The 23,282-nt window shown below is 42.3% G+C and overlaps 1 protein-coding gene across 1 annotated transcript in view; it reads left to right on the plus strand.

Annotated features, from left to right (window-relative positions):
• Positions 1-22,955, plus strand: part of LOC132405444 (deubiquitinase DESI2) — a 295,857-nt gene extending 272,902 nt beyond the window's left edge. The window contains exon 7 of the mRNA XM_059990250.1: positions 22,607-22,955. Coding sequence (XP_059846233.1) covers positions 22,607-22,852 — 246 coding nt within the window. The 3' untranslated portion in view covers positions 22,853-22,955. The remainder of the gene's footprint in view (positions 1-22,606) is intronic.
• The last annotated feature ends 327 nt before the right edge of the window (positions 22,956-23,282 follow it).

A 23,282-nucleotide genomic window follows, 5' to 3' on the forward strand; every position in this document is an offset into this window, starting at 1 on the left:
TCCTTAAACTCATGCTCTCTAGTTTCATTGGGGGTCTATCAAGAGCAGAGCACCATCATCACTGAAAATGTGAGAGGAGTCCATGATCATCCCTACAGCAGTGTGTTGGGAGCAGTTGGCAGCAAGTCACACCCCCCACAGGGTGTGGGGTGACGGTTGAGAGGAGGAGCCAGTCATCATCTCCAGTGGTGGCAGGAACATCTCTTTGTGTCTGAATAGCCAACTATTGTGAGGAAGACATAGTGAAGTGTGAGTAAGGGGTGGGTGCTGGAGGCATGTGACGGCATGACACTCTCACAGCTCTGGGTTGGTGTAGGTTAATAGCAGGGCACATTCATCACCGTGACATTGGGTACTGGACAGCTAGCAGCAGGACTTATGAAACGCTGTGACTTTCAGACCAGTTTATCAGCAAGTACACAAATGGTGGAAGAGGAAGAACAATTAATCACACATACTAAAATAATAGCATTAAATTAACAGACTGCTCTCACATTGGCCATGATTTTAAAGCTGATACCATCTGCTCCCCTGGGCAAGCTACAAATCTCCTTTATTTGTTCCACAATAACTCCACCATGTTACTGAACTCAAAGCAGCACGAAAGCAGCTCAGCTGAGTTCCGCTTTTATCACCAGGCATGTGGCACGGACTACAGGTCTGGATGTAGGGGATGTAATTTCCATCCTGAGCTTCATCTGTGTAATCATCAGGGCGGGAAGTATGAAGTGATCAAACCATCCCATTGGTCAAGTGAGGTAATATAATGAGTGCAGTAAGACTGCTGGTAGCTTGACAGCCACCTGACTCCACCAACCACCTTCCAGCTGGCCTCCTTACCCACCCTGCACCTTTTCATTTTGGCGTCTTCCCCCTTCCTTCTCAGTCCTGAAGAAGGTTCTCAGCTCAAAAGTTCTCAGCTCAACTGTTTATTCATTTCCATGGATGCTGAATTCCTCCAGCATTCTACATGTGTTGTGCTAGCACGATCTGGACTCCTGTTCTGTGCTGACTTGGCTTCAACAAATGGCAAGAAGTAATCACTGAGGCTCCTGGTAAATGAAGGAAGCTTCTGCTTCTGACCCAACACAATTATATGCTGAGCCCAATGGAAAAGAGCTAAGGAAAGTGAGGCAATGCTCTTGACGGAGTGTGTGTGAAAACTGATGAGCTGTGCAAGAAAATAGATAAAGCATGATAACAAATTGAATGTCAAAGAAGAATTGCCATGTTGTCAAGGATAGAGTGTGGTAGTGGATAGAACTGTCTCTTGGTGTTTCATATCACCTTTCATTCTTTCTTATGTCCTGCTGACAAATCCCACTGGGAAATAAGTCCTTCCCCATTTAATATTTGGAGAAGATCTGAAATGATACAGATCCCGAGGACAGTGTTAATGGTGAATTGAAGCCAGCTGTAGGAGAGTGTACAATTCTTTCATTCATCTAAATGCCAAAAAAATCTATCACCCAAATGTCCACAGCCTTCAGCAATGGTTTCCTTTATTTGTTAATCTATAACTGTCAGAGTTCAGCTCTCACTCCCATCCTGCTCTGATCCAGTATTCCTTCAATCCATTCCCATCTCAGTTCGGTCTTGCCTGCGTTCGTACATATCACAAGATCAACGGTGGACGGGCTCGAGGAAGGTGTATTGTTGCTGGTAGATTTCAGGTATTTTTGACTGAAACACACTACCTGCAGAAGGAAGGGGTTAACAGCAATTGTTAAACTGTGCCATCTGTCCCCACAGTAGCTGCATTACTGGAGAGCAGCTCTGTGGACACTGATCTAGAACCAGGAGTGTAAATCCAACCTGGATATTTCAAAACAATACTCTAGGTAATTGCGGTTATGAAACTGGGGGATTGTTGTTAAAAATTAATTGTCTTTGGAGAAGGAAATCAGCCACAGCTGACTGTGGACCACAACACAAGAACAATAGAAGATAGGTGCAGGTATAGGCCACTGAACTCCTCCAGAGTGCCCCCTTGTTTGTTGTGATTATGTTTGATCTATTAGGGCCTCAGCTCCTCTTCGTAGAATCATAGTCATAGAACACTGCAGCACAGAAACAGGCCTTTTGGCCCATATAGTCATTGATGAACAATAAACTCAGCCTAGTCCCATAGCCCTCCATGCCCCTCCCATCCATGCACCCATCCAAAATTTTCCTAAGTGTTGAAGTCAAACCTATTTTTATTACTTCTGCTGGCAACTTGTTCCACACTGTCACCACTCTCTGAGTGAGGAAGTTCTCCCTCATGTTCCCCTTAAACATTTTACCTTTCACCCTGAACCCATGACCTATAGTTCTAGTCACTTTCCAACTCAGTAGAAAGTCAAACACAAATTTTCTTCTTTCTGTCTTGGCAATTGAGGTCCACAGAGAAAACTTCGAAGTTCAAAGTAAAGTTTCTTATCAGGGTACATATATGTCACCGCATACACCCCTAAAGGTTCTTTTTCTGCAGGCAGACTTAGAGAGAACAGTAATTTTAAACTGTAACATCAAGAGCTGTTAACTGTAAACAAACTGCAAATGCAGATATAAGTAAATAGCAATAAATATCGAGCATGAAATAACAATATAACTTTAATAAGTGTAGGCATCCCCTCCTGTTCAAGAGCCTGATGGTTGAAGGGTAGTAACTGCTCTTGATCCTGGTGGTGCAAGTCCTGAGGTATTTGTACCTTCTGCCTGATGGCAGCAGCGTGAAAAGAGCATGACCTGGGTGGTGAGGATCTTTGATGATGGATGCTGCTTTTCCATGGCAACATTTCATGTAGATGTGCTCAGTGGTTGAAAGGGTTTTACCCTTGATGTACTGGGCTGAACCTACTACCTTCTGTATGATTTTCCACTCAGAGGCATTGGTGTTCCATACCAGGACGTAATGCAGCCAGTCAGCACACTGTCCACCAGACAGCTATAGAAGTTTGCCAAGGTTGGCATGCCAAACCTTCACAGACTTCCGAGGAAGTAGAGGCACTGTTGTGCTTTCTTTGCAATTATATTTATATGATGGGTCTAGAACTCATCCTCTGAGAGAGTGACATCCAGGAATTTAAAGCTACTGATCCTTTCCATCTCTGATCCTCTGATGATCATTGACTAGTCTAGTGTAGCCTTGTGCTGTCTCACATAGTCTAGTGTAGCCTTGTGCTGTCTCACATAGTCTAGTGTAGTTTTGTGTTGTTTCATGTAGCACCAGGGTCCTGGAGGAACGTTGTTTCATTTTTACTGTGTACTGTATCAGCAGTTTATGGTCGAAATGACAATAAACTTGACTTGACTTGACTTGACTCATAGACCTCTGGTTTCCCTCTCCTGAAGTCTATAATCAGTTCCATGGTCTTATTGACATTGAGAGGCTGTTGCTATTATGCTACTCAGCCCAAGTTTTCAATCTCCCTCCTGTATGCTGAATCATCACCCCCTTTGATACAGCCCACAACAGTGGTGTCATCAGCATACGTGCATAGGGAAAAGAAAGGGAGAAAGGAGTTCTGCCCCCTCTGGGGGTGCAGGAACTCTCTCAGTGGATAGGAAACAGCAGGGAGTGCTGCTTTCTCAGATGCTCTCTGACATAGGTTGAAGCCTGGCATCTGTGGGTTCTCCCTGAGCAAGTGAATTTCCCCTAGGTGCTCTAGTTTCTTGCACCATCACAGAGAAATGCTAATTGAAGTTAATTAGCTCCTTTAATTGCCCTTGGTGCAGGGGGAGTTGCGGTAGAATCAGAGGAGAGTTAATAGACATGTGGTTGTAGGGAAATTTGTGATGGGATTGATCTGAAAGCCAACATAGAACAACACAGCCTGGTACAGGCCCTTCAGCCCGCAAAGCTGTGCAAAACCAGTTAAGTAAGTAATAAATGACTACTTAAAGTAAGTAATAAATATGTCCCTCACATCTTCTTTGAAATTACCCCCCCCCCCCATCACCTTGAATATACGTCCTGTTTTAGACTTTTAAACACCGAGAAAAAGATACTGGTTCTATGCCTCCTTTACACTTATAAAGTACTAGGGCACAAACGCAGACCCTTCAGTTAATTTTGTCAATGCCAACCTGATCTTCTGCACCTGGACCATATTCCTCCAAACCCCTCCCGTCCCTATACCTGTCCAAACTCTTCATGAACCCGTAGCTACCACTTCTGCTGGAAGCTCAATCTACACTCATTTCCCTCAGATTCTCCTGAAGTTTCACCTTCCTCTGTAAACCTAAGACCTCTAGTTGTCATTTCACCCAACTGTAATGTTGAATCAGGGTCACAGGTCTGACAAGTGAGACAGAAGACACAGACTGCAAGTAAGTATAATAATCACTTAATTACAAACAGCAAAAATTCAACGAAACATTCACGTTCCCCAAGTTACAGAAACTACAAAGCTGAATATTCAACTGACATACAATACATTCAGCAAACATACTTAGTTAAAAGCACATACAGGGCATACCTTCCCAATGGTCATGTGCACTGCTTGCCTTAAACAAAGGAAGAGAGTAAGAACCTCCTACACATGCTCTCTATATACCCAAGATATTTGAAACTTGATAATGGGGAAAGCTGCTGCAGTTTCTAAACTAACCAATCACAACAAAGTGACTTTTGACAATTAGAATAAACCTCACCCCCCCCCCCCCCCCCACTACAGGTCACCAACCTAGGAGGAAAAAGCTGGCATGCATTTACATTATTTATACTCCCTCATAATTTTGAATACCTTTATAAAATCCCCACCTCCTCTATCTTCCTGTGCTGCAGGGAATAAAGTATTAATCTATTCAACCTTTCACTGTAAGTCTGGTCCTCAAATTCCAGGAACATCCTTGTACATTTTCACTGCACTATTTATGTTATTTAGAGATACAGTGTGGAACAGATATTCCTGCCCCTCAAGCCATACTGCCCAGCAACCTAATATTTAACCCGGGCCTAATCACTGGACATTTTACAGCGACCAATTAACCCACAAACCAGTATGTCTTTGGAAGAAACCGGAGCATCCGGTGGAAATCTATGTGGTTACGGGGACGAATGTACAAACTCCTTACAGATAGCGTCAGATTTGAACTCCGAACTCCAGCGCCCAAAACTCTATTAGCGCCACACTAACTGCTACATAATCGTGGAGCCCTCTTTAAAACATATTGATATCTTTCCTGTAGGTGGGTGACAAGAATTGTACACATTACGCTAATATCAGCCTTACCAGCCTTGTACAACTTCAAGAAAATGTCCCAACTCCTATGTTCAGTACCTTGATTTATGTGGGCCAATGTGCTAAAAACTCTCTTTACAATTTAAGGACACCCCAGCATATGATCAAACTCCCATATTATTATTATTATTATTATTATTATTTTTATTAAATTCAAAAGTCCAACTTCTTTGCTTGTTCCAATGAACAGCAGAACCAATTTCTGCTCTTATTCTCAATATTTAGCTGTTGTTCTTTTATCAGTCTTGCATGTACTTGATGCCATTTATTACATTGTAAGGTGTGGTGACTGCATCACATGATTTCTCTGTATTTTCCGACCTATGAACAAAATCAACTTAAGGATATCTGTTTAATGAACAGAACTTGTTTATTACTGAGTGGCGGCCTAGTAACTGTAGGTGTGCAAATCTACACATCTTCCAATAAAAAAAGAGTAGCCATTTACTCTTGGCATTCATTCTGAGCTCTCTTCCATTTTCATCAACATCCATCCATTGTCATTTTAATAATGTTAATGTCCTCTCATTCTGCCAACAGCTAATACTAGCTCACATTGGATACGATAGAACTGACAAAATAACCATCATCTGTGCTATTTTTATTGCTCTGTTGTTACCAGCTGCTGGAGTTGCAAAAGTCTGCTTCTTATTTTACACTGGAGTACATGGCTGAGCCAACTGACAGACCTTGATGCATTTCCTAGCAGCCAGTACAATTGGTTCAGAAAAGAGACCTTTCAAAAGCCGAGGCTGGAGAATTGAACCCTTCAAAGCAAATAGAGGTGGCGATGTTATCTGATACTGTGAATATGAACCCTATTCAGTATAATAATGTTTAGATTTCTGGAATTGTCACCTATGAATTCACCACAGAAATCACATCACACAGTGTGTGGAAAGTATGCTTTGTGTTTTCACTGTGATCCAACCTTTGATGCCCCTCAGGCATTTTAGTTAAGTTCTGAGTCATGCTAATACTTAACCGGACTGCGCAAAATCACCTGCTGGGATTGGGGCATTTTTAATGCTACTTTAAAGGGAGGCAGCTCTGCCTGCAGAGGAAGGGGCCTATTTGAACACAATAGTCATTAAACAGTTGGGGTGCAGTACTGTGGGTGATCGTGTTTACTGGACTGGCAGCTGGAGCCCTGAACTATTGATCCAGAACAAGAACTTAAAGTCAGTCTACCATGGCAAACAGGAATATAGAAATTCGAAAAAAAAGTGTAACCAGTAGTGGTAGTGCGATCTCTCAAGTCAAGTCTGATGTTCTCCTAAGCAGGTGTCTATTGGCGGGTCCTCAGGTGGCTGTATTCCCTTAATGGAGAATGGCCATGCATGACTTGGTTTAACATGGAGAAGCTGATGCATGGGCAGCCGCCACACCCGTCATACACCAGTCTACCAGCCACTCTACTTCCTCTCTGACTCATCATCATTACTGAAGAGGCCAACCACTGTTGTGTCATCCGCAAACCTGACGACAGGGTTTAAGCTGAATCCTGCAACACAGCAGGTGTCAGCAGTGTGAACAGCAGTGGGCAGAGCATACAGACTTGGGGAGCACCAGTGCTCAGCATAATGGAACATAGAACATAGAAATCTACAGCACATTACAGGCCCTTCCGCCCACAATGTTGTGCCGACCATGTAACCTACTCTAGAAACTGCCTTGAATTTCCCTACTGCACAGTCCTCTATTTTTCTATGATGCATATACTTATCTAAGAGTCTCTTAAAAGACCCTGTTTTATCCACCTCTACCACTGTCACTGGCAGTGCATTCCACACACCCACCACTCTCTGTGAGAAAAACTTACATCTGATATCCCCCTTGTACCTTCTTCCAAGCACCTTAAAACTATGCCCCTCATGCTAGCCATTTCAGCCTGGGAAAAAGCCTCTGACTATCCACATGATCAATGCCTCTCATCATCTTATACACCTCTATCAGGTCGTCTCTCATCCTCCACCGCTCCAAGGAGAATAGGCCAAGTTCACTCAACCTATTCTCATAAGGCATGTTCTATAATCCAGGCAACATCCTTGTAAATTTCCTCTGCACTCTCTCTATAATATCCACATTCCTGCTGTAATGAGGTGACCAGAACTAAACACAGTACTCCAAGTGGGGTCTAACTAAGGTCTTATATTGCTGCAACATTACTTCAAGGCTCTTGAATTTAGTCCCACAATTAATGAATGCCAACATGCCATTCACCTTCTTAACAACACTGTCAACTTGCACAGAAAATTTGAATGTCCTATGGACACATACCCCAAGATCTCATTAATCCTCCACACTACCAAGAATTTTACCATTAATATTAGATCTGTCTTCAAATTTGATGTACCAAAATGAACCACTACACACTTATATGAGTTGAACTCCATCTGCCACTTCTCAGCCCAGTTCTGCATCCTATCAATGTCCCGGTGTAACCTCTGACAACCCTCCAGACTGTCCACAACACCCCCAACTTTTGTGTCATCAGCAAACTTATTAACCCACCCTTCTACTTCCTCATCCAGGTCGCTTATAAAAACTCACAAAGAGGAGTTGTCCCAGAATGGATCCCTGAGGAACACCACTGGTCACCGTCCTCCATGTAACTAGAGATGTCGCTGCCCACGTGGACTGACACTAATTTTTCTGTTAAGGAGTCGGGGATCCAGTTACAGAGGGAGGTGTTGAGACACAACAAGGACTTTTTCCCCACGTGTTTATAGGTGGAACAGAGTAATAAGAAAGATATGACCATCTTAATTGGGCTACATTACCGAAAACCTGATAGTCCAAGGGAATTTAGGGGAACCAACTTGTGGAGAGACAGGTTGTTATAGTAGGTGATTTTAAGTTTCCACATATTAACTGTGACTCCCATACTGTAAGAGGACTAGATCAGATAGAGTTTGACAGATATGTTTAGAAAAGTTTCCTTATCTGTATATTGAAGTCCCAACAAGAGAGTGTGCGATACTTGTTCTGCTAATAGGGAATGAAGGAGGACAGGTGACAGAAGTTTGTGTAGGGGAACACTTTGCATTTAGTGATCATAATGCCATTAGTTTCAAAATAAGTATGCAAAAAGATAGGTCTGGTCCGAGGATTGAGATTCAAAATTGGAGAAGGGCCGATTTTGATGGTATCAGAAAGGATCTGGCAAGTGTGGTTTGGGACAGGTTGTTTTCCAGCAAAGTGGATTTGGTAAGGGGAAGTCCTTCAGAAGTGCAATTTTGAGAGTACAAAGCTTGTATGTGCCTGTCAGAATAAAAGGTAAAGATAACAGGAGTAGAGAACCTTGGTTTTCAAGAGATATTGACGCCCTGGTTAAGAAATAAATGAGGTGCATTGCAGGTATAGGCAAGTAGGAACAAATGAGTTGCTTATGGAATATAAGAAATGCTTATATTAAGAAAGAAATCAGGAGGGCTAGTAGAAGTCATGAGGTTGCCCTAGCAGACAAAGTGAATGAGAATCCTAAGGGATTCTACAGATATGTTAAGACCAAAAGGATTGCAAAGGTCAAAATTGGTCCTCTGAAAAATTAGAATGGTAATCAATATGTGGAGCCTAAAGAGATGGGGGAGATCTTAAATGATTTTTTTGCATCTGTATTTAATCAGGAGACAGACAGGGTCTATGGAAGTGAGGGAAACCAGCATCAACTTCATAGATCCTATACAGATTACAGAGGAGGAGGTGTTTGCTGTCATGAGGCAAATTAGGGTGGATAAATCCCCAAGGCCTGACAAGCTGTTCCCTTAGACCCTGTAGGGGGCAAGTACAGAAATTGTCAGGGCCCTCGCAGAGAAACTTCAGAGACAGGTGAGGTACCAGAGGACTGGAAGATAGCCAAAGCTCTTCTGCTGTTCAAGAAAAGCTTTAAAAATAAACCAGGAAATTATAGGCCGATAAGCCTGACATCAGGAGTGGGAAAATTATTGGAACATATTCTACAGGACTAGATATATGAGATTTTGGGTAGATATAGACTGATTAAGGATAGTCAGCATGGCATTGTGTGTGGTAGGTCATACCTAACCAATCTTACAGAGCTTTTTGTGGAAGCTATCAGGAAAGTGGATGAAGGCAAGGCAGTGGACTTTAGCAAGGCCTTTGACAAGGTCCCACATGGGATGATAGTCAAGAAGGTTCAGTGGTAGTAGATGGTTGCATCTCTGACTTGAGACCTGTGATTAGTGCAGTGCCGCAGGGATTGGTGCTGGGTACATTGCTATTTATTATAAACACAAAATACTCTGCAGATGCTGGGGTCAAAGCAACATGCACAACACACTGGAGGAACTCGGCAGGTTGGGCAGAATCCATGGAAGCAAACAGTCAACATTTCGGGCCGAGACCCTTCATCAGAACTGAAGAGGGAGGGGCCAGGGGCCCTAAAAAGAAGATGGGGGAGGGCGGTAGGTGTGAGATGGAAAAACCAGTTAGGAGAAAGATCAGGGGGTGGGGGAGGAGAAGCAGGGAGGGCATTGGCAGGAAAGGTAAAGAAAGAATGTAAGGGGAAAGCACTATAGGTAGTAGAAGGAGGTGGAACTATGAGGGAGGTGATAGACACAACACGCTGGAGGAACTCAGCAGGTCGGGCAGCATCTATCACCTCTCTCATGGTTCTGCCTCCTTCTACTACCCATCGTGCTTTCCCCTTACATTCCTTCTTCACCTTTCCTGCCTATCCCCTCCCTGCTTCCCCTCCCTTACCCCTTGATCTTTCCCCTTACTGGTTTTTCACCTGCCACCTACCAGCCTTCTCCTTCCTACCCTCCCCCCACCTTCTTTATAGGACCCCTGCCCCCTCCCTCTTCAGACCTGACGAAGGGTCTCAGACTGAAACGTTGACTGTTTATTTCCACGGATGCTGCCTGACCTGCTGAGTTCCTCCAGCGTGTTGTGCGTGTGGCTTGTTATTTATCATCTGTATCAATGATCTGGATGATAATGTGGTTAAATAGATGAACAAATTTGCAGATGATACCAAGATTGCAGGTGTAGTGGAAAGCAAGGAAGGCTATCGTGACTTGCAGTGGGATCTGGACCAGCTGGAAAAAAGTGCTGAAAAATAACAGATGGTAATTACTGTAGACAAGTGCAAGGTCTTGCACTTCGGTAAGACCAACCAGGATAGCTCTTACACAGTGAAGGGTAGGGCATTAGAACAAAGGGATATGGGGATACAAGTCCATAATTCATTAAAAATGGCATCACAGGTAGATAAGGTTGTAAAGAAAGCTTTTGGCACATTGGCCTTCATAAATCAAAGTAGTGAGTACAGGAGGTGCAAGAGAAAATTTACAAGGATGTTGTCAGGTCCGGAGCACTTGAGTTATATGGAAAGATTGAATAGGTTAGGACTTTATTCCTTAGAATGTAAACGGTTGAGAGGAGATTGATAGAGGTGTACAAAATTATGAGGGGTATAGATAGCATAAATGCAAGCCAACATTTTCCATTGATGTTGGATGGGACCACAACTAAAGGTCATGGATCAAGGGTGAAAAGTGAAAAGTTTTAAGAAGAACACGAGAGGAAACTTCTTCACTCAGAAGGTCGTGAGAGTATGGAACAAGCCGCTAGTGCAAGTGGTGTATGCGAGCTCGATTTCAACATTTAAGAGAAGTTTGAATAGGTATGTGGATGGTCGGGATATGGAGGGCTACGGTCCTGCTGTAGGTAGATGGCAGTAGGCAGTTTAAATGGTTCAGCACAGTGTAGATGGGTTGAAGGGCCTGTTTCTGTGCTGTACTTTTCTATGACTCTACGACTCTACACAACCTTACTACTTTGCTCTCATTTTGTGCTATATCTTTATATATTTTATTGTAATTTATAGAAATTTTTATGTATTGCACTGTATTGCTCCACCAAATCACATATTTTGTGACATCGAACAGTACAACACAGGAACAGATCATTCAGCCCACAACATTGTGCCGAACCAGCTGAAAAGCAAATAAAAAACACCCGGACACTAATCCCTCCTACCTACCCCATGTCCATATCCTTCCATCTTCCTTACATCCATCTGCCTATCCAAATGTCTCTTAAAAGCCTCTATCATCACACCAGGCAGTGCACTCCAGGCATCCATGACTCTCTGAGTAAAAAAGCCTACCCCTCACATCCCCCTGAACCTCACATTCAATGCATGCCCTCTGTTATTAGACATTTAAACCCTGGGAAACAGATACTCTCTGTCCACTGCATCTATGCCTCTCATAATCTGTAAACCTCTCTCAGAACTCTCCTCAGTCTGCAATGCTCCAGAGAAAATAACACAAGTTTGTCCACCCTTTCATGACAGCACATGCTCTCTAAACCAGGGAGCATCCTGGTAAACTTCTCCTGCACCCTGTCCAAAATCTCAACATCCCTCCTATAGTGGGGCAACTAGAACTGTACACAATACTCCAGATGTGGCCTAACCAATTTTATAAAGTTGCACCATAACCTCCTGACTTTTCAACTCAATGCCTTGACTAATAAAAGCAAGCATTCCATAAGCCTTCTTAATCACCTTAGAGACCTGTGTAGACACTTTCAAGGAGCTATGAACATGGATCCAAAGATCTTTCTGCTCAGCAACACTGTTAAACATCTTGTCTTTAACAGTGTACTGTCTCCTTGCATTTGCCCAGTCGAGGTGCAACACCTCACACTTGTCTGAATTAAACACCATCTGCCATTTCTCTGCCCATATCTGCAACTGATCTATATTGCAGTCTTTGCTAGTCTTTTATACTATCCACAACTCCACCAATCTTGGTATCATCTGCAAATTTACTAACCCACCCACCTACATTTTCATCCAGGCCATTTATAAACATCACAAACAGCAGAGGTCCCTGCACAGATCTCTGTGAAACTCCATGAATTGCAATGCTCCAGCTCAAATGAGCCCTTACAACCACTACCCTCTGTCTACTATGCGCAAGCCATTTGAATCCAAACAGTCAATTAGCCACAGACCCCATGCATCTTAATCTTCTGGATTAGCCTCCTATCAAGTCAAGTCACTTTTATTGTGATTTCGACCATAACTGCTGGTACAGTACATAGTAAAAATGAGACGTTTTTCAGGACCATGGTGTTACACGACACAGTACAAAAACTAGACTGAACTACGTAAAAAAAAACAACACAGAGAAAGCTACACTAGACTACAGACCTACACAGGACTGCATAAAGTGCACAAAAACAGTGCAGGCATTACAATAAATAATAAACAGGACAATAGGCAATGTGTCAGGCTCTGGGTATTAAGCTTGGGGGAAGAAACTGTTACATAGTCTGGTTGTGAGAGCCCGAATGCTTCGGAGCCTTTTCCCAGACGGCAAGAGGGAGAAGAGATTGTATGAGGGGTGCATGGAGTCCTTCATAATGCTGTTTCCTTTGCAGATGCAGCGTGTAATGTAAATGTCCATGATAGCGGGAAGAGAGACCCCTATGATCTTCTCAGCTGACCTCACTATCTGCTGCAGGGTCTTACGATCCGAGATGGTGCAATTTCCGAACCAGGCAGTGGTGCAGCTGCTCAGGATGCTCTCAATACAACCCCTGTAGAATGTGTTGAGGATGGGGGGATGGGAGATGGACTTTCCTCAGCGCCTTCGCAAAAAGTAGAGACGCTGCTGGGCTTTCTTTGCTATGGAGCTGGTGTTGAGGGACCAGGTGAGATTCTCTGTCAGGTGAACACCAAGAAATTTGGTGCTCTTTACGATCACTACCAAGGAGCCGTCGATGTTCAGTGGGGAGTGGTCACTCTGTGCCCTCCTGAAGTCAACAACCATCTCTTTTGTTTTGTCCACATTAAGAGACAGGTCGTTGGCTCTGCACCAGTCCGTTAGCTGCTACACCTCCTCGCTGTAAGCTGACTTGTCGTTCTTGCTTTTGAGACCCACCACGGTCGTATCATCAGCGAAATTGATGATGTGGTTCGAACTGTGTGTTGCAGCACAGTCATGGGTCAGCAGAGTGAACAGCAGTGGACTGAGCATGCAACCCTGGGGAGCCCCCGTGCTCAGTGTGATGGTGTTGGAGATACTGCTCCCGATCCGGACTGACTGATTGACTGACTGACTGACTATGAGGATCAAATTCCTCACTAAAATCCATATAGACATCATCCACTGCTCTATCCTTGTCACCTTGTCAAAAAAAATGTTATGCTAAGGATGTAGAGCAGAAGTTTCAAATTGCTCCCTGAAATCCTTTTTATAGGTGAATGTGGAGCCCTGCCAGAATCTCGTGCCTATTTCCATGTGTGGTCAAATTTCAGGATTTTGTGATATGCAGGGGTACAGATTCTTACTCTTTACACCTTTCATCTCTTTGCCAGATTGTCAGTGACAGACCAAGAGTGTTTGCCTTTGATGCAGAAGATAAGATTACTCAGGGTAATAAATCACGCCTGTAGCCAATGCATCAGATTGTTAGCAGTTTCATTAAAGTCCAAGACAGAATGATAATGGAAAGTATTTATAAACACAAGAGGTTCTACAGATGCTGGATATCTAGAGCAACACACACAAACTGCTGGATGAACTCTGGGTCAGACAGCATCTATGGAAATGAATGAACAATCAATGTTGACTTTCCTTCACTGGTTCAGCTGGATGATTAATTCAGGTTTGGCAATTTTTTATCTACTGATAAAATCCACCTCTTTAGGCACTGATTTAAAATGTATTGATAGGAAGGTTCTACTTCAGACGTTAGGTGGTGTTACTTATCTTCTGGTATTAACTCTTTACAGACAACTTCATTTTAAACTCTGATCATTATCACAGACAAGTATAACGCGGAACAGATTCAGAACGCCTGCGGTGAATACAATACCAAATTAAAATAAATCTCTTCTGCCTGTAAATGATCCACCCCCTTCCATCTCTTGGATAGTTCTCTTTAAGCTATTATCATGCTTGTTTCCACCACTTCCACTGGCAGCCCATTCTAGGTACCTACCATAGAGATGTGGGAAAAAAGACTTACCCCGCAAATCTCTAAACTTTCTCCCTCTCACTTTAAATGCATTGTCTTTGGGACTTAACATAGCTCCACTGGGAAAAAATACAGCTTGCCTATTTACAGTATCTGTGCCTCATGCAAGCTTTTAAAATTCTATCCTAAGATTGTGTTAGATTGCCAATACATGACAACAGTCAAACCAACAGTGAATAGTAATACTTTTCCTAGTAAGAGTCCTATAAAAATACTCTTAAAGTGGCAATGTAACCAAGAAAGGTATGGAGATCTGTGTTGTACTTTTTACTGTGATATAATCTGATACTAGAATGATTAGAAGGTTGGCTGGTAGGATATAAAGAGTGGGATTAAAGAAGTTTTCTGGTCAGTTGCTGATGACAAGTGGTGTTCTGCTGGCATCAGTGTTCTTACCGTTTCTTTTCAAATTTTATGTCAATGATGTGGATGACATAATCGATGGGTCTGTAGCTAAGTTTTCATATTTAGTTCAAGTTTAATGATCACTTAACAATGCACAAATACCCATGAATACAGCCAAATGAAACAGTGTTACTTCAGGGACAAGGTGCAACACACCATACCAACAGTCACCCACAGCACAAGGCACATATAAGATACAATAAAATCCTGTCACAAAAAATATAGTCCAGGACCCTGAGTCCATGAATGTTGCAGAAAACTGCAGTCAAACATAATATGACATGTTTCCCGCTGATAAAACACCAGAGGACAGCACCGACTCCAGCTTGGACGCCACATCATTCCACCTCCAACGGAGTGCACCAACTCTGACGCCGCTCTCCTGGGCAGCAATCAGCAAGCAAAACCACGGCTTGAGGCCTAGTCCTTGCTATGACCAAGGCTATGCAGCTCTCCCACTGTCCGCCAATACATCAGTGAATTGGACTTGCAGCAGTCCACATTAACAATGTCCAACAGAGTTTGCAAATGATACAAAGATAGGTGGAAGGGCAGGTAATGTTAAAGAAGCTGGGAGTCAGCAGAAGGATTTGGACATCTTGGGAGAATGGGTGAAGAAGTGGCAGATGGAATACAGTGCAGGGGAATGCATGGTCATGCACTTGGGTAGAAGGAATAAAGGCATTGACTATTCTATAAATGGGAAGACTTTCAGAAACCAGAGCTGCCAAGCGATTTGGGAGTCCTTGTGCAAGATTCCCTAAAGGTTGCCTTGCAGGTTGAGTTGGTAGCAAGGGAGCCAAATACAATGTTTGTATTCATTTGGAGAGGGCTAGAATATAAAAGCAAGGGACTAATGCTGAGCCCTTATAAGAAATTGGTCAGACACAATGGCCTATCTTGAGCAGCTTAGGGAATTGATTTGCTGCCATCAGAGAGGGTGTAGAGGTTCATGAGACTGATTCTGGGAACGAAAGGGTTAACATATGAGAGGTGTTTGATGTCTCTGGCATCGGAATGGGGGGGGGGGATCTCATTGAAACCTATCGAATATTGAAATCCCAGATAAAGTGGACGGAGAGGATATTCCCTATAGGCATCTAGCTTCAAAGGGCACAGCCTCAGAGTTCAAGGAATCCCCTTCAGAACAGAGAAGAGGAAGAATTTATTTAGCCTAAATCTGAGTCTGAGGCTAAATCACTGGTGTATTTTAAAAAAAAAGGTTGATAAGTTCTTGATTAGAAAGGGTGTCAAAGGTTATGGATGAATACAGGAGAATGGGGTCGAAAAGGATAATTAATCAACCACAATGGAATGGCAAAGCAGACTCGATGGGCCAATGGCCTAATCCTAGTCTTATGGAAATAACATTTCAAATGGAGTTGTGGATATTGTCGAAGACTGGCAAAAAATACAGTTTGATATAGAGCAGTCACAAATATGGGGTGAGAAATGGGAGATGGAGTTTAATCTAGATAAATGTGAGGTGTTGCACTTTGAAGCACAAATGCAAGGAGATTATAAATTGTTAAGGGCAAGATCCTTAACAGTGTTGCTGAGCAGAAAGATCTTAGGATCCAAGTTTATAGCTCCTTGGAAGTGGCTACACAGGTCAATAGGGTACTTATGAAGGCTTATGGAATGTTTGCTTTTATTAGTCGAGGCATTGAGTTCAAAGGTTGGGAGGTTACGTTGCAACTTTATGAATCTCTGGTTGGGCCACATCTGGAGTATTGTGTACAGTTCTGGTCGGCCCACTATAGGAAGGATATTGAGGCTTTGGAGAGGGTGCAAAAGTGGCTTATTAGGATGCTGCCTGGTCTAGAGGGCATGTGCTATTACGAGAAGTTGGAAAATCTTGGGTTCTTTGGAGCTTCGGAGGCTGAGGGGAGATCTGATAGAGGTTTACAAGATTATGAGAGGCAGAGGCAGATTGGACAGAGAGCATCTGTTTCCCAGGTTTGAAAAGTCTAATACCAGAGGGCATGCATTGAAGGTAAGAGGTGATAGGTTCAAAGGGATGTGAGGGGTAATTTTTTTACCCAGAGTTCAGGATGCCTGGAATGCATTGCCTGGTATTGTGGTAGAGGCAAATACATTAGAGGCTTTTAAGAGATGTTTGGATAGGCACATGAATATAAGGAAGATGGAGGGATATGGACATGGTGTAGGCAGGAGGGATTAGTGTTTGGGTGTTTATGATTTGCTTTTTATCTAGTTCAGCACAACATTGTGGGCCGAATGGGCTTGTTCCTGCTCTGTGCTGTTCTATGGTCTATGACTAATCAGGTGAGCATTTGTCTGTGGTACAGTAATTTAATTTTGCAACAAAATAGTAGCAATGGGGTTGTATGTATTCAATATTTCGGTAATATTTGAGTAATATTGCAAATATATTGTTTGATTTGGATTTTTTTGTTCACAAAATTCATGATGGGTTATATGTAAGAAGTACGTGGATGGCAAATGTCATGACACCACCACATCATGAGTGAGCTGCTCACCAAAAATAAGGAGAAAAAAAGGTAGGAAAATATATCTTGGTTCCTGTGTTTTTCTTCCAATTTGTTTCTGGAGTTAGAAAGTAACAGTGGTGATAAGAAAGTTTTAAAATGAACCCAAGATGACAGATACCTATCTGTTAAAGCACAACACATTTTTACTTAAGAGGAAAGAGAGAGAGAGAGAGAGAGAGAGAGAGAGAGAGAGAGAGAGAGAGAGAGAGAGAGAGGAGAGAGAGAGAGAGAGAGATAGAGAGAGAGAGAGAGAGAGAGAGAGAGAGAGAGAAACATTCCAGTTTACAAAGAAGTGCAGTTTTTTTATTTTGGAAGGGGAGAGTGAGAGGTTTGAGTTTCTAAGAAAATGGATGAAATTAAGAAGCTATGAGTGCACCCACAGGTTCACAGACTGTGAGTACCCTGAGATAATAATAAATTTTCAAAATTTGAAATGGCTGGCTACATTGGAAAGGTAACAAATAAATGGATTCTGTATACTGAATGAATTGAGCAGCATTTTTAAGCAAATGAAATAGTCGATGAAAACAATTGGCAGTGTTGATAAGTTTGTTGAATGGAAGTGTGTACAGTTTGCTTAGAAGTTTAACTGCTCCAACCAAACCAGCCGAAATGAGCTTTGCTGATACCATGAATGGAATGCAGGGACATTTAGAATGAAAACCATTGTTGATTGTAGAGCACTTTAGATTTCATAAGTGAAATCAAAATGAAGTGAAGACTTACATGGCTGAATTGAAGAAATTGTCCAGTGTCAGTGTCCATTCTTTAAAAGAGCAGTTGAAATACCTATATCAATGGAAACAGCAGCCAGAGATGAAATTGAGTTGCAGTCAGGAATGAAAATGAGTGTGAACAAAATTGCAACATCAAAACAGAAACCTGTCTGGCCAAACAAATTTTGTTACCATTGTGCCAGGTTTAAAGGTGAAACTTGCAGAGAATGCAACATAGTAAGATGCAAACAAAGAGCATGTTGGAAAGACAAAAATAAATGGATTCCGCAGGGAAGAGAAAATGATAAAATGATAAAAAGATAAAAGATAAAAAGAGCACTAATCTGCATGCTGCTGTTGAAAATTCTGATTATAATAAGACTGACACAGGACTGAGTAGTTTTGATATTTATAATGTGAAAACTAACAAGAGACAATCAATATGGTTTACACCAGAAGTGAAAAGCAAATTAATTAAAATAGAAATGGAAACTGGCACAGCTGTTTCAGTCATTCCATAAAATGACTTTGAATGGCATTTCAAATATACTGAATTGAAGCCTGCAGATATCCACCTAAGAACTTATACTGGAGAAAAGATAATTCCTGGGCGATTGACATTCATAACAGTGAAATAGAACAACCAACAAGCCACATTTGGGCCAGCATTTGGTAAAAGCAGGAGAACTAGCATTATGGTGCCATGATTAGCAGAGACAACTACAATTTGATTGGAGATCCATCCACCATCTGTACTCCACATCCCCTGCAACAGAGGCAACTGAAAGCCAATTAAGAAAGGTACTGGATGATGCTACACCAAAGTTTTACAAAGCATGTCCAGTTCCTTATAACATCCATGATAAAGCAGCCAGTGAGCTAGTTCGCATGGAGGCTGAACGGATTATTTCCAGGTTGAGTGCTGTTTATGGACAATGCCAATGCTCCCAGTAGCCAAGAAGGATGGACCTCTCTGGGTAGGTCACCATTAACCCAGGATGGTGCCCAGGATAGAGGGTATCTTTGCAGACCTTTCTGGAGGGAAATACTTCAGCTGAGACTTACGCACAGATGTAGATGGTAAAATTGTCCATAGTGCTTCTCAACATAAACACTCACAAAGGGCTTTATTGCTATAATAGGTTTATTTTCGGAGTAGCATCTGCACTAGCACTCAGGGAGAAAGCTATGGACTAGGTGCAGCAAGGCTGTCTAGGCACTCAGTGTTACCAGGATGACATCCTTGTTACCTGTGAGGAGACAAGGAACATCTCCGAGATCTCAGGACAGTGTTAAAAAAATTAGAAGATTATGGGCTCAGGGCATGACGCAACATGTGTGAATTATTTAAACTGAGCATCACTTACTGTGGTCATACCATTGATGTACATGAATTACACAAGTGTGCTGAGAAAATTCAAGCAATGATGGATGCCCCAAGGCCAAAGGACATGTCACAGTTGTGGTCCTTTTTAGGATATGTCAATTAATATAACAGGTTCCTGCCAAACCTGGCAACTGTGCTCCATCCCTTGAACTTATTACTACAGATTTGGTGGAAATGGAAATGGACAAAGCAGTGTGAGGTGGCTTTCAAAAATTAAAGTCAGACACATTATGATCCTGATCATCCACTTAAACTCACCTGTGATACCTCATCTTATAGTACAGGTGCAGTCATATCACATGTTATGAGCGACAGAAGTGAAGGCCCCATAGCCTTTGCATCACATTCCCCTAGCTCTTCAGAAGAAAATGCACATTTATTGACAAAGAAAGGGCTTGAGTCTGGTTTGGGGTGTAAAGTGTTTTAATCAGTACTTGTATGATAGAGAGTTTACCCTCATCAACCACTAGTGCCAATTTTCAATCCGCAGAAAGGTGTTCCAATAACAGCAATGGTACAAATGCAGAGATGAGCTTTCTTTCTTGGAAGACGCAATTACAAGATGAATTCAAGAGGGCAGCTATTCATCGAAATGCTGATGGGTTGTCCCATTTACCCTTGGAAAAGGAAATACCTGAAAATTTACAGAAGGGGGACTCTCCTCTTGACGTATTCTCCCTACTGCAAATGCAAATTGAAAGTCTGCTTATCATGCAGAGATGATCCAAAGGGAAACCAAAAAAGACCCTGTACTGTCTCAGGTCTAACTGGCAACCCAAAATGGTCAGAGTGTGCAACAGAAGTCCCAGTTTTTACCAGCGCCAAGTTGAATTTGCCCTTGGTAGGTATTGCTTTATGTAGGATTGAGAGTTGTTCCATCCAAACTGAGTAAAGAGTTGGAGAAGCTATATGCTGCTCATCTATGTGTGGTCAAAATGAAAGCCTTGGCTGGAAGCATTGTCTGCTCATCTGTGATTGATCTGCAGATCGAGCACTGCTTGGAAGGTCAACACGTCCAGAAGAATCTACGAGGAGCACCTCTCCATCCCTGGGCATGGCCTGCATTGCCCTGGAGTGGATTCTTGTAGATTTTGCTGGACCATTCATGGGGACAGATTTCTTGGTAGTAGTGGGTGCAGCTACAAAGTGGCCAGAAGTGTTCCCAATAGCCTCCTCTACACAACACAGCCAGCAACTCACCAGCTATGCTGGGTCATCCCTTGGATCTCCTGAAAACCAATCTGACAGGGAGTATGCAGGACAAACAGCTGAGACAAATTGAGGGCTTCTCATCAAGGGTTTTGCTGTTTCACTCCTGGACAAGCAGCCCCAGTGAGTACTACAGAGATCATCAAATGTGGGGACTTGGACAGATTAAGGACTGAATTGGACCACACTCTTCCACAGTAAAGATTGTGTCTGATGTCATCTGGAGACAACAGAATTAATTCTTAGAGAGGAAAGATGTCCAGAATTGTCAGAACCACTTCCTACAGTCCCAGAGTCAACTCCTGTGATCACCGCAGAGGACGGCCCGGAACCTGAGATTGTTTCACAGCCACAAGTCTCACTTGCCAAGCAGAGTGACCCTCCTTGTCAGGGGAGACATTATTCCACAAGGGTAAGAAACCCTCCACAATGATTAAATCTTTAGGCCTGAATGGGACAATTTATAACTTACAATGCTGTGGATGTCTATATAATAGATCTGTTATATAGTACACTGTGAGTATATGTAAAATGACTAGACAGCAATACATCACATAATTGTGTTGAGATGCATTCTATATTAAGTTGGAGTTTATAGTTAAGTAGAGAGGAGTGTAGTGTATTTAATATTTCAATAATATTTGAGTAATATTTTAAATATATTGATTGATTAAGCTTTTTTTATATATAATTCATGACGGGTTATATGTAAGAAGTATGTGAATGGCAAACATCATTACTCCACCACGTCATAAGTGAGTGGCTCGCTTTTTTAAAAAAATGCAAAAGAATAAAATTAAGTGGGCAAACAAAGTTAACAAACTCTAAACCTTTGCTCTCTGTTATGTTGTGTAACTGAAACTAATTGAAAGGAAAACACAGGAGCAATAACATAACAGAGAACAAAGGTTTAGAGGCAGAATCTGACAAAGAAAATAAAATCTACGAGACGGCAAAGGAAATGGATGGTTTTGGTCAAAAATGGCGGTGACGTTGTTAATAAAGACAAAGATTGGCTGGAAACACTCAACATGGCAGGGAACATCTGAAATAAAAGAAAAAGAGTTAAAGCTGTGATAAAACTTTATTCTTATTATGCTGTTGCTATAAACTGTAATGCCATATACACAGTTGAAGGAGCATATTTCTTTTTCCACCTGGTACTTTCTGCTTTTATGTCTGATTTCGGGCAATTATTATTTGCATTTACTATAATTAAATTATAAATTGTTTAGTGCTAACAATACTCTTCATAAATCAGAGTATTGAGTACCGGAGCTGGGATATCATGTTGAAGACCATATTTGGAATTCTGGTCACCTACCTACAGGAAAGATATTCTGGTTGGTGAGCCCGGAGAGCAGGATCCATCACCATAATGAACCACTGTTTGAGTCCAGCTGCAGGTCAAGGGCACTAACAGAACCACATTCACTTTGTAAAGAAAAAAGAGACATTAAAGTTAGAAGTTAAGCAGTTTCCATGGATGAGCCTGAAGAAGTTTCCCTCTGACACCATCTTAGTTACAGTAAGATTGGAAGAGTACAGAGAAAATTGCCCAGTATGTTGTCGGGGCTTAAAGGAAAGGTGGAAATGGTTGGGACTTTATTTTCTGGAAGGTATGGGAATAAGGGGAAATTTCATTGATGTGTACTAAATCAAGATAGGTATAGATAGCATAAATGCAAGCAGGCTTTTTCCACTGAAGTTAGGTGAGACAGGAACTAGTGGTCATAGGTTAAGGTAAATGGTGAAATATTGAAGGGGAACCTGAGAGAGATGTCTCACTAAGAGGTTGATGCTAGTGTAGGACGAGCTGCTAGCAGAAGTGTTGTATGTGAGCTTGACTGCAATATTTAAAAGAAGTTTGGAAAAGTACATGGATGGGAGGGTTATGGAGGTGCGGGTTGATGGGTTGCATGGCCTAGATGGGCCAATGGGTCTGTTTCTGTGCTGTGGTACTCTATGATTCTGTAAAGTATTTTCCCTGGGGGTAGCTCAGTTGTAAACTAATTCAGCGAATTGTTCCTTCGCTTTTTTTTGAAACTCTGTGATGATATAACTGTGGAATTCCGCACAGTCACTTGCCTTCACTCTCTGAAGCTGAGCTTGTTTCTTTCCTAGATCCTGTGTGGGAAGGAGATCCCTCGCTGGGTGAATCGGTTGGCTTACTTCAGTTCCTGTATCCCATTCCTGCAGAGTTGTCTCCCTAAGGAATGGCTCACGCCCGCAGCTCTCCAGAGCCACATCAGCAGCCAGGGCTTAAACAAGGACGATCAGAGTGACACAGGAGACGATGAGTCCCCATCCACCTCAGCCTCTGCAACCACCTCAGGATCTACCAGGACCTGCAGACACACCAGAGTCTAACCATGCCTCTGAACTGTAACTTCTCTGACCCTTTTCCAGTTTTTCATATCTGTTTTTGTAGACTTTCTGTGATAAGCTTTACAGCCTAGGTGTGATACCAAGTCAAAACCCAATGAGAGGCATAAAACAATGGTTTGCAATGATAACTGAGTGACCTTCAAGAGCTTAACTCCCAGGAAACCTGGGTTGACAAGAAGATGGTATCGGAGCCTATTTCCCATTCGATATTCCAGATTCTTTTTTAGAATACCTCTTGTGCACATTTCACACTGACAACCAACCGTTTACATATGCTGGAAACTGCAAGAACATCTGGTGTGGACTGCACTTGTCTGCGCAGTGAAGATGTCCACACAGTGTTAGCAATTACATCAAAAATGAAATATATTTATAAGAACAATTTGACTTGGAAACAGGACAGCATTGACCT

Source organism: Hypanus sabinus, chromosome 2 (assembly GCF_030144855.1).
Source record: "Hypanus sabinus isolate sHypSab1 chromosome 2, sHypSab1.hap1, whole genome shotgun sequence".
NCBI lineage: Eukaryota > Metazoa > Chordata > Chondrichthyes > Myliobatiformes > Dasyatidae > Hypanus > Hypanus sabinus.